This window comes from Symphalangus syndactylus, chromosome 18 (genome assembly GCF_028878055.3).
Source record: "Symphalangus syndactylus isolate Jambi chromosome 18, NHGRI_mSymSyn1-v2.1_pri, whole genome shotgun sequence".
NCBI lineage: Eukaryota > Metazoa > Chordata > Mammalia > Primates > Hylobatidae > Symphalangus > Symphalangus syndactylus.
In genome coordinates this window covers 54,411,492-54,423,777 of record NC_072440.2, presented here as the reverse complement: position 1 = coordinate 54,423,777, position 12,286 = coordinate 54,411,492, and the positions used below count along the sequence as shown (strand labels likewise).

Sequence of the window (12,286 nt, the reverse complement as noted above, 5' to 3'; positions counted from 1 at the left end):
AATACAAAAAAATTAGCCAGGTGTCATGTGCATGCCTGTAGTCCCAGCTACTCGGGAGGCTGAGTCAGGAGAATCGCTTGAACCTAGGAGACGGAGGTTGCAGTGAGCCGAGATTGCACCACTTCACTCCAGCCTGGGCAACAGAGCAAGACTCCATCTCAAAAAAACAAAAAGAGAGAGAAACCAGGGTTGATAAGTAAAATCTAGTTTTATTTATTGGATTAATGAGTTAGTGTATTGTTTAGAGACAGGATCTCCCTCTGCTGCCCATGCTGGAGTGCAGTGGCATGATTATGGTTCACTGCAGCATTGACGACCTGGGCTCAAGTGATCCTCCTGCCTCTGCCTCCTGAGTAGCTAAGACTATAGGCGCCTGCCACCACACCCAGCTAATTTTTTAAGAACATTTTTTGTACAGATGGGGTCTTGCTGTGTTGCTTAGGCTGGTCTTGAACTCCTGGCCTCAAGTGACCCTCCTGCCTTGGTCTCCCGCAGTGTTGGGATTATAGGTGTGAGGTACTGTGCCTGGCCAAATCTAGTTTTAAGAGGTGACTCTAGTTCCTGAAGATACATGCTAACTTGTTCAACTGCAGGCATGTGAGGGCTTAATGGAAGACTCAATTAATAGAATGTTTAGTATTAAAAGACAGTGAGTGGCTGAACCTAGTGTCTTTAGAACTCACGAATGGGCTTCAGCACTGTCTTTTGATTGTTTAGATGAAAACTTCTTGTGTTCAGCTTCAGCTTGTAGCATCTGAAGAGAATCACAGTGCTCAGTACCATTTAGAAGAACAAGGCTTACTCTTAGAATTTCATTCCTGGTGTAAAAATTTTAGATTAAATGATAACACTAAACTAAATTAAGCCAGAGTCACAATTCTCATTTCTTGAAATTACATTTTCTTTTTTTCCTTTTAGGGGGATTTCATTCTGAAGATTGATCCTCCCCTAGGGTGGAGTTTTGGTAAGTTAACTGAATCACTAGACATTCTTTGTAAAAGGTTAGATGATACGCTGAATATTAATTTAGGCTAGCAGAGTGCATAAACTATTAAAATATTAAGTTTCAGTTTTAGGTGACTGTTGTCTTCCTGCTGTGAAATAGATCTGTTTTATTAACTATAGCTATTTTAAACTAAATCAACAACAGAAGGCCCTGATGAGATTTATTTGTTGTTCTTTTTTCAGCCTGAAACAGAAATCTGTAAATATACTAAGCATTCTAGAAACTGTGGTATGTGTGCCCAAGGAGAATGTATAAGAATGTTTATTGCAGCTTTGTTTGTAATAGCAAAATATTGTAAACAACCTAAATGCTTTTCAAGAGAAGAATGGATTGGGGTTCCTTCATACAATAGGCTGCTGTATGTCAGCAGTAATGAATGAACCAGAGCTACATATATCAATGTAACTACATTTAAAAACAGAGTTGGCCGGGCGTGGTGGCTCACGCTTGTAATCCCAGCACTTTGGGAGGCCGAGGCGGGCGGATCACGAGGTCAGGAGATCGAGACCACGGTGATAACCCCGTCTCTACTAAAAATACAAAAAATTAGCCGGGCGTGGTGGTGGGCACCTGTAGTCCCAGCTACTCGGAGAGGCTGAGGCAGGAGAATGGCGTGAACCCGGGAGGCAGAGCTTGCAGTGAGCCGAGATTGCGCCACTGCACTCCAGCCTGGGCGACAGAGTGAGACTCTGTCTCAAAAAAAATAAAAAACAGAGTTGAAGGAAATATGATTTTAAATACTTGTGATAACATCATTTATGGATACAGTCTTTTTTTTTTTTTTTTAAGACGGAGTCTCGCTCTGTTGCCAAGACTGGAGTGCAGTGGTGTGATCTTGGCTCATTGCAACCTCGGCCTCCTGTGTCCGAGCGAGTCTCCTGCTTCAGTCTCCTGAGCAGCTGAATTACAGGGATGCGCCACCACGCCCAGCTAATTTTTGTATTTTTAGTATATATGGGATTTTGCCATGTTGGCCAGGCTGGTCTCGAACTTCTGGCCTCAAATGATCCACCAGCCTCGGGCTCTCAAAGTGGTGGGATTACAGGTGTAAACCAGTGCACTCGGCCAGATACAGTCTTTTTTTTTTTTTTTTTGCAACAGGATCTTGCTCTGTTGCCAAGGCTAGAGTACAGTGACATATTCATGGCTCATTGTAGCCTCTGGTTCCTGGCCTTAAGTGATCCTTCTGCCTTGGCCTCCCGAGGATCTGAAACTGCAGGCGTGTGCCACTGCACCTAGCTAAGGATACAGTCTTTTTTTTTTCTGAGATGAAGTCTTGCTCTTGTTGCCCAGGCTGGAGTGCAATGGCATGATCTTGGCTCATTGCAACCTCCTCCTCTTGGGTTCAAGCGATTCTCCTGCCTCAGCCTCCTGAGTAGCTGGGGTTACAGGCGCCTGCCACCAAGTCCAGTTAATTTTTGTATTTTTAGTAGAGACAGGGAGGATACAGTCTTATGTAGAAAAATTATGAAGACATACATGGGAATAGCAGACACTGTTCAAAATGATACTTTTAGAGAAAGGGGGAGGAGGGGGACTTGGGGGTATGCCAGCATCTTGAATTGTATTTTTTAAAATTTCTTTAGCTGGTTAGAAGGTATGTAAGTGTTCTTTAGCGTATCTTTTTTTGTTCGACTGAAATAGTTTATAGTCAAAAATCAAAAAAGGAACTCCACCTAGTAGGTGAGGTTCTGTAATAGCCGTGAAAGACCAAATTAAAATAAGACTTAAGGGACATCTTGACATGTTAGCTTCTATGTTAGTATTGAAGCTGTATCTCATTTTTGCTAAAGAAGCATTGGAATCAGTATTTCAGCTTCTACTCTATAGGTTTTGTTACTTTTTTTACTCTGTAGGTTTTATGCATTTATAATTGATGATAGTTTCACACCTAGATGTCTCACTGTTTATGACTTTTGGTTTTGGGGGTTTTTCTATTCTGCAGCAACATTTAAAAATATTTTATTCGAGGCTGGGCGCAGTTGCTCATGCCTGTAATTCCAGCACTTTGGGAGGCTGAGGTGGGCGGATCACTTGAGGTCAGGAGTTGGAGACCAGCCTGGCCAACATGGTGAAACCGCATCTCTACTAAAAATACAAAAAAATTAGCCGGGAATGGTGGCATGCACCTGTAATCCCAGCTACTCGGGAGGCTGAGGCAGGAGAATCACTTGAACCTGGGAGGTGGAGGTAGCAGTGAGCCAAGATTGCACCACTGCACTTCAGCTTGGGTGACAGAGTGAGACTCCGTCTCAAAAAAAAAAAAAAAAAAAAAAAATTATTCGAAATGAAAGAGCTTACACATTTATAAATAGAAGAGATTTTAAGGTTTACATTATATGTTAATTGTCTGCATAGAAGAATCTGAGTTCATTAATATGAGATTGGGATTTTCAAGTGAAGCATGTTGTTAGAAGTCAGGATAATGTTTATCCTCCTGGGGGGTTAGTGACCAGAAGCAAGTGTGAGGGGTGCTTCTGGCTTGCTGGTGCTATTCTGTTGGGTAACCAGTACCCAATTTGTGACAAGCCCTGTGCTGTATGCTTAGAATAAGTACACTTTTCTCTGTGTTTATTGTACCTTAACAAAAATGTTTAAAAATATACACATATTATGAAAAGAACAACTTAAGACAAATTAAACAGAGTTTAATTGAGCATAGAACAATTTGTCAATTGGGCAGGCCCCTGAGCCAGAATAGGTTTACAGCAACTGTGGCACTGTTGTGTGATTGGAAAGGGTTTATGGACAGAAAAAGAAAGTGACGGACAGAAAGCAGAAGTGAGGTACAGAAACAGTTGGATCGGTTACAGCTGGACATTTGTCTTATTTGAACATGGTTTGAACAGTTGGCCGCCTGTGAGTAGTTGAAGGATGGCTGCTTGAATTGGCTGAGACTTGGCAATATGTATAGAGAAACTTTTAGGCCAAACTTAAAATATGTAAGGAGGCAGCTTTAGGCTAATCTTCAGTTAACAGTATATATCATTAAAAATAGAAAAAAAAAGCAAAATATGCTCATTAAAAAATTGAAACATATAGAGGAGTATAAAGCAGTGGAAACAAATTTTGGAAGTTGGAAAAGTGTACAAGTAAAATAGCACCGTATAGACAAAATCATTATTATTTACATTTTGCCACATTTCCTTTCACTTCATTTTGGGCATTGAAAAACAATGATCAGCCAGGTGTGGTGGCTCATGCCTGTAATCCCAGCACTTTGGGAGGCTGAGGTGGGCAGATGACCTGAGGTCAGGAGTTCGAGACCAGCCTAGCCAACATGGTGAAACCCCATCTCTACTAAAAATACAAAAATTAGCCGGGCGTGGTGGCAAGCGCTTCTAATCCCCGCTACTTGGGAGGCTGAGGCAGGAGAATCTCTTGAACCCAGGAGGCAGAGGTTGGAGTGAGCCGAGGTTGTGCCATTGCACTCAAGCCTGTGTGACACAGTGAGGCTCTGTCTCAAAAAAAGAAAAAAAAGTGATCATGCTGAATAAGCAATTTTATAGATTACATTTCCCAGTTAATATCTTAGCTTCATCGTGTCCTCATGTTGTTAGACACTTTGCAAGTATTTATTTTTTCGCAAGTTAAAATCTTTTTCTGTTACAGGCAAGCACGACAGTGTGTGTAACCAACTCCAATGCCAATGCAGCCAGTCCCCTCATAGTTGCTGGCTACAATGTGTCTGGCTCTGTCCGAAGTGATGGGGAGCCCACGAAAGGGGTGAAGTTTCTTCTCTTTTCTTCTTTAGTAACTAAAGAGGTAAGCAAAGAAAAGAACAAAAGAGATGGTGTGAAGGGTAGGAGGGTGGGGGAATTATAGACCAGAACGTACTGTTTTAAAAAATGCAGGTCTGGTTTGATTTATCATTTTAACACTTAAGAATATCGTGTGTCTCAGGCTGGGTGTGGTGGCTCATGCCTGTAATCCCAGCACTTTGGGAGGCCAAGGTGGGCGGATCACTTGAGGTCAGGAGTTTTAGACCAGCCTGGCCAACATTATGAAACCCCGTCTCTACTAAAAATACAAAAAAATTAGCCAGTCATGTTGGCACATGCCTGTAGTCCCAGCTGTGTGGGAGGCTGAGGCAGTAGAATCGCTTGAACCCGGGAGGTGGAGGTTGCAGTGAGCCGAGATCACGCCACTGCACTCCAGCCTGGGTGACAGAGTGAGACTGTCTCAAAAAAAAAAAAAAAAAAAAAAATTCAAGAATATCATGTGTCTCCATTGACTCACAAGACGTTGCACATCTACACTGGGAGGCAGTGGTATGTGATGGAAAGTACACAGGCTTTGAAATCAGACCTGGGTTTAAACAAATCTCAGGTTTAAACAAGTGCCTCTTCCTAGCTGTGCGACCCTGGGCCGGTCATATTACCTTCCTCAGCCTCCGTTTCTTATTTGGAGAATGGTGGCCTATCATAAGGAAGGACAGTCATGTCATTTTTCCCGAGAAGACTGTGCCAGTTTTTAACTTTACAACTTGAATGTCAAGATTTTTGTTCCTTTTATCTGTATTAATGTGTCTTAGATTTCAGAAATACATATATTGACATGAAACTTACAAAAATTTTCCTATGATGTGGCTAATTGATGGTATTCAGAACATGTAAATGGAAAAGGAAGTCTTGTCTTTTTTCCCCCCTGGCACAGGATGTCCTGGGCTGCAATATCTCACCAGTGCCTGGGTTCCAGCCCCAAGACGAGAGTCTGGTGTATTTGTGCTACACGGTCTCCAGAGAAGATGGCTCATTCTCCTTCTATTCATTGCCAAGTGGGGGCTACCCTGTGGTGAGTGAAGCAGATTTCCCTTCTGTTTATGTCTAGGACTCTCATGACACAGTAAAAGCCAATGCTGTTTGTGTGTTAAAGGAAAAGATGGTTGGCCTGCAGTTCTCTGAACACGCTGTTAAGCAGTAACTTACTTAAGATGAGACACTCACCCCTTAGTAATAGCTACAAAAAGGGCAAGTCTTTTTTCAAATCTACAACAGTTATGGTGAATGTTTCTCTTGGTCTGTCTTGAATCCCTTGTCATTTGTGGGCTGCTAGATCGATTATTAATATTGCTGATTGATCATGTTAGTGGTTCTTAGTGATTAACAGACTCTTCCTTCCAGATTCCATTCTATCGAGGGGAGAGGATTACCTTTGATGTGGCACCTTCCAGACTTGACTTGACGGTGGAACATGACAGCCTGAAAATCGAGGTAAGGCTTTCTGTCTTCTAGAGGGACAGGTGTTTGAGTGCCCATCCCTAGGCACAGGTGTTGCAAACATGTTTAAAAAAAAAAAAATCAATTATTTTATCCAGAAGGGCTGTTGAAAAAAGTGCAATCTGGTATTGTATTCTTACACATGATGTCCTTATTGTAGAGAGGTGGATTCCTAGTTAAATCTACTCATTCAGTGGAATATATTTATTGAGTGCCAGTGACATACATTTCAGGCACCATTCCAGGACTGGGGATACAGCAGTGACCAAAAGAGGCAAAAATTCTTGTCCCTGTGGACCTCATTTTTTTTTTTTTTTTTTTTAAGATAGGGTCTCACTGTGTGACTCAGGCTGGAATGTAGTGATATGATCTCATTTCACTGCAACCATTGCCTCCAGGGCTCAAGTGATCCTCCCACCTCAGCCTCTTGAGTAGCTGGGACCACAGGCGCATGCCACCATGCCCAGCTAATTTTTGTATTTTTCGTAGAGATGGGGTTTCACCATGTTTCCCAGGCTGTTCTCTAACTCCTTGGTTCAAGTGATCTGCCTGCCTCAGCTTCCCAAAGTGTTGGGAGTACAGGTGTGAGCCACCGCACCTGGCTAGACCTCATGTTCTAATGACAGGAAGGGTCAACACATGTATAGATGCATAAGTTAGAAAGTACAGTAGAAGGTGATAAGTGTTCTCTAGAAAAATAAAGGAAGAAAGGAGATCGTACAGTATCAGGGTGGAGACAGGGGTTGCAGTTGTACATAGGGTGTTTTTGGGAAGTCCTCCCTGTGAAGGTGACATTTCAGCAACAACCCGAAGGCAAACAACGAGAGAACCATACCTCACTCCTGCAGGAAGAGTGTGTAAGACTGAGGGAATGGCACGTGCAAAAGTCCTGAGGCAGGAGTGTGCTGAAAGGTTTGGGGCACCCAAGGAGGCCAGGGTGGCTGGAGTGGAGGGAATGAGCAAGGAAGGAGGAGGCAGAAAGAGGTTCAAGGAGGTGACAGGGCAGATTGTGCAGGGCCTGGTGGGCCACTTTGCCTATAACTCTGGGTGAGAATTAGTGCCCCTGGAGGGTTCCTAACAGAGGAGCAGCGTGATCCTTCTGGCAGCTGCGTTGAGGAGAGTTTGCAGGCTGTCAGGGTGGAAGTGGGAGACCAGTTGGGATGCCATGGCCGTCAACCAGGTGAGAACTGGCAGAGCTTGGACCGCGGTGGTAGGAATGGGCAGTGTGATACGTGGCTTGATAAACTGCCTAGACCCTCACATAGATGGTAAATGTATTTTTCATCTCACTTATGTCTCCTCTAATTACAGAAGTAGAAAATGGTTACTGTAGAAAATCGGCTAGCTAGAGCAAATCCCAAAAGAAAATAACAGCCTCTCCTAAGTGGACCACCCAATGTTAGAGTTATTGAAGCAATTATATTTTAATCATTTTCTTTTAATACTACATTTGAAAGTGCTGTGTTAAAATGGCTTAAACTGGCAGAAGCGGGCTTTTAGGTCACATGCACAGTGGGGTGCAGACTCTGCATTTTAAGATTCAATGGAGTGTTTGACTGTTCTGCTGTACACTAGAGGGGAAAGAGGAGGGTAAGAAGATGAAGCCTTTACTTTGCTTCTTGTAGCTTGCAGAGAAGGATGGGGGCAGGTGAGCAGAGACAGCTATTCCCGGATTACAGCCAAATACGTATTTTGAAAATGATGAATGGAATTTCAGGGAATGGGGTCCTATAAGTTCCCTGAGGTCAGGAACCGTGAGTGTCTTATTCTTTACTGTTTTCCTAACATGTGATTTAGTGCCTGGCACATAGTAGGTGCCCAGCAAAAATATTTGTTGAGTACATATGTGAATTAATAAGTAGGTAATGCATGGAATGAAACATGTCTTTTTGGAAAGATCAAGAAGGACTACCTGTCATGTGAGACCATCACTAAGAAACCATTTGCTGAGAAAAATAAAAAAATAAAAAAGAAGGGCTACCTGCCTAAAAGGGAAGTCATTTAATTATTTAAAGCTTCATCTCAAATGCTGTTGCACACGTGCGTGCACACATTCATTCAGGAGTCCGTTATTGAGTGCCTGCTGTACACCAGGTGACTAAGACAGAAAAGGTCCCTGTCTTCATGAGGTAACATGCTAGTGGGAGGGAGACAACTAAGAAATCGAGCAAGGACATTTCAGATACTGGTAAGTTTGATGAAGATATTAAAATAGGTTAGCAGTGGTGACCTTGGGGATACAAAGATCAGGGCTGGAACTCAGTAACTGCAGAGAAAGCACAGGTGTGCTGCGCACAGGCGAGTGGGGCATAGACACACAGAGCATGGGACCACGTGTGAGTCAGTGATGGGAGTGGAGGAGGGTGGTCTAGGTGGATTTCTTTTTTTTTTTTTTTTTTTGAGACAGAGTCTTGGTGTATCGCACAGGCTGGCACGATCTTGGCTCACTGCAATTTCTGCATCCCGAGTTCAAGCAATCCTCCTGCCTCAGCCTCCCGAGTAGCTGGGATTACAGGCGCCTGCCACCACACCTGGCTAATTTTTGTATTTTTAGTGGAGACAGGGCTTCACCATGTTGGCCAGGCAGGTCTTGAATTCCTGACCTCAAGTGATCCACCTGCCTTGGCCTCCCAAAGTGCTGGGATTACAGGCGTGAACCACTGCGCCCGGCCTAGGTGAATTTCATAGGGACCTGTGTTCAGGCCGTGGTGGAAAGACAGGAGGGGGCACGTGAGAACTTGCAGAGGTGGAATCCATAGGACTGATCTATGCTGGAGGAGCGGGAGGGGGCGTCCAAAGTGATGCTGGGGTGTGCATGGGAGACTGGAGGAAGACATGGTTCACCAAAATGGGGGCATCTGGATGGGAGGAGATGGCACAGGGGTAAGGGTGGGGAGCTTTTAGAAGCTTGAGTCAGAGACCTTTTAACTAGGGAAGTAAGTCTCTAGACCTTTTCTGTTCTGTTGTTTGACACTCAGTAGTGTGTTGGGAACACAACAGAGAAGACAGATATGGGTAAGGTGAGAGGGAGCCCAACTGGCACACGGGACCGGGGCACTGAGTGTTGCGAGGTGGGCGGCAGGAGCAGAGATGGTAGGTGACGGCTGGCGCAGCAGAAGGAGGCTTTGTGACTCTGGCACAGGAGCACCTTTGAGCACCTTCTTCTTTGTTTTCTAGCCCGTGTTCCACGTCATGGGATTCTCCGTCACCGGGAGGGTCTTGAACGGACCCGAAGGAGATGGTGTTCCAGAAGCAGTAGTCACTTTGAATAACCAAATCAAAGGTGGGCTGACACAGCAGCCACGGGCTGATGGCCAGTGCTCTTTTTGGATCACAGAGAGAAATGGAGAGGAACTGATGACTATATGAAAACATGGCAGCTTTTGGTCTCAAGTATTCTGGTGTACATGTAAGGATGCACTGTTGTTTTTGGCTTATCTTCTGTTCGTGTGTTTTTGTTTTACAGTGAAAACAAAAGCTGATGGCTCATTCCGCCTTGAGAACATAACCACAGGGACATACACCATCCATGCTCAGAAAGAGCACCTCTACTTTGAAACGGTCACCATCAAAATTGCACTGAACACACCTCAGCTGGCTGACATTATTGCAACAGGGTAAGCTTATGGTGTGGATTTGGAAGCGCCAGTGTTTATGCTGGCAGCCACTGTAGAACAAAATGACCTGTGATCTCTGTGTCTTTCCTGAGCTTAAGAACTTAAGAAAGATTAGTACTTTTTTTTTTTTTTGAGAGACAGAGTCTTGCTCTGTTGCCCAGGCTGTAGTGCAGTGGTGCCATCTCGACTCACTGCAACCTCTGCCTCCCAGGTTCAAGCAATTCTCCTGCCTCAGCTTCCCAAGTAGCTGGGACTACAGGCGTGCCCCACCATACCTAGTTAATTTTTGTATTTTTTAGTAGAGATGGGGTTTCACTATATGTTGGCCAGGCTAGTCTCAAACTCCTAACCTCAGGCTGTCTGCCTGCTTTGGCCTCCCAAAGTGCTGGGATTACAGGTGTGAGACACTGCACTCGGCCAAGAAAGATTAGTTCTAAATCTTACGAACTGAAGGTACTGACATGTCGGATGCTTAATGAAAAGTCCCTTGCTTCGAGTTAAAATGGGCTTGTGTAATTCAAAAATCTTTCATGTCTAACTTTCACGATCTTTCACAGGACGCCTCTTTGCTTAATCTTTGAGGATTTTTGGAAGATGGTATCGTTGGTTGAGAAAGCTTATTGGAAGATGCTTCAGGTCATTGGTGTAGTTCTTCCTGCTTGTAGTTACTCATTATACTATAAGTACAGGCAGGGACATCTTGTGGTTGAATTCATGTGGTTTTACCATCATCTGAAGCAAGATTGTGTAGTGCCAAGAACTCGGGCTTTGGAGTCAGATCCCAGATCCACCTGCATGTAACCTGCAGAACAGCTTTAGAAATAACAGGTGCTCACAAAACAGTAGCTTAGAAGGAGAGTGCAGGGTCTGCTTGGGAGAAGCACGGCATGAGCAAAGTCAGGCAGTCTCATAGCAGCATGAGGTGGCTGCGGGTGTAAGGCTGGGTGCTACTGGAGCAGAATATACTGGCAGGTGAAGGTGGTGATGAGGCCAACCCCATAGCACCTCCTCACACCCCACCGGGGCATAGGGGCTCTCCCACTGGGGCCAACGGGCTATGAGTGGTTTTGAGCATTAAGATAACAAGCTTTGATCATTGTTTTCAATAAGGCATTCTGAAAACAATGGCATGGAGGAGAATGGCTTTGAAGGGGACAGGACTTGGGCACAGGAGGTCTGAAAGCAGAGACGACAAGGGCTTGCCTTGTAGGGAAGTCAGGGACAGACTGGTGAGATATTTAGGGTGCCCAGCTTGAGAGGTGTGATGGCTGGGGACAGAAAGAGAAGCCAGTTAGGTGATGAGGGTTCAGATTTGGCCACGTTGGTCTGTAGGACCACTAGGTGGAGCTCTTCAATAGGTGCTTTTGGATGGATGGTAAATCCTGAAGATTCAGCTGCAGGTGGTAGCCAGGACCTCAAATATGTATGTACAGGTAGAATTAGAAGACCAGTGGGCCAAAAACAGAGTGCCAGGTGGCCCAAGGGGGACCTGGGGAGCATGAGGTCATAGGAGCTAAGAAAGTAAGTTTGGGGTAGGAGGTAGTGCCCAACAGGGAGGTCCAGGGAGCTGAGCCCTGGTGAACACAGTCCTCTGGCTTGATCACTGAGGAGGCCACAGTGACTCTTTTCTGTAGACAGATGTAGGTCGAGGTCAAGGAGTCCAGTGGTGAATGGAAGACAAGGAAGCAAATTACCCTCAGAAAGTAATTCTTGAATTTAAGTCTTTCCCACCTTCCATAAACACTTTGTGCAATTACTCTAGATGAGGCACTGAGAAATGTTTCATACCTAATAATTAATCAAACTAGTGTTCCAGAGATGGGGCTTTCACCCTACCAGGGAGACAGACTGAAGACAAATACATCTGTGGCCAGGCTTGATGCCTCATGCCTGTAATCCATCCCAGCACTTTGGGAGGCGGAGGCGGGTGGATCGCTCGAGCCCAGGAGTTTGAGACCAGCCTGGGCAACTTGGCAAAACACCATCTCTACCAAAAATGCAAAAATTAGCTAGTCTCATAACCTGGTCTAAAAATAAATAAATAGATAAAAATTAAAAAATAAAATAAGATTTTAAAGACAAAAAAGACAAATACATTTATGCTGCTAAATTATGGCAAATGTTGTGCAGGGAAGAGACCATGGTGCTGCAGGAAGAGCTAATTTAGACTGGGAGCTCTGCAAGGCTCTCTGGGTTGCAGAGACCTTAGTAAAGACTGAAAGTTAGCTAAAGAAAGATCTTCCCTAGTAGAGGAGCAGCATGCTCAGAGGCCTGCACAGGACAGGAAGGACCTGAAAGGCAGTCTGCATAGCTAGAGGAGGTGGCTGAGGTCAGGGAGCTCTGGGGCCTTGCAGCCTTGCTTTGAGATTGGGCTTTGCTCCCTAATGCAGTGGAAACCCGTTAGGAGTTGTCTGTTGGTTGGCTGGGCACGGTGGCTCACGCCT

General features: G+C 44.6%; 1 protein-coding gene across 1 annotated transcript in view; it reads left to right on the top strand.

Moving 5' to 3' along the window:
• Window positions 1-12,286, top strand: part of LOC129467480 (BOS complex subunit NOMO3-like) — a 45,222-nt gene that overhangs the window by 6,293 nt on the left and 26,643 nt on the right. Inside the window, 7 exon segments of the mRNA XM_055252005.2 lie at window positions 919-964; window positions 3,456-3,544; window positions 4,619-4,771; window positions 5,663-5,800; window positions 6,130-6,219; window positions 9,403-9,508; window positions 9,692-9,842. Coding sequence (XP_055107980.2) covers window positions 919-964; window positions 3,456-3,544; window positions 4,619-4,771; window positions 5,663-5,800; window positions 6,130-6,219; window positions 9,403-9,508; window positions 9,692-9,842 — 773 coding nt within the window.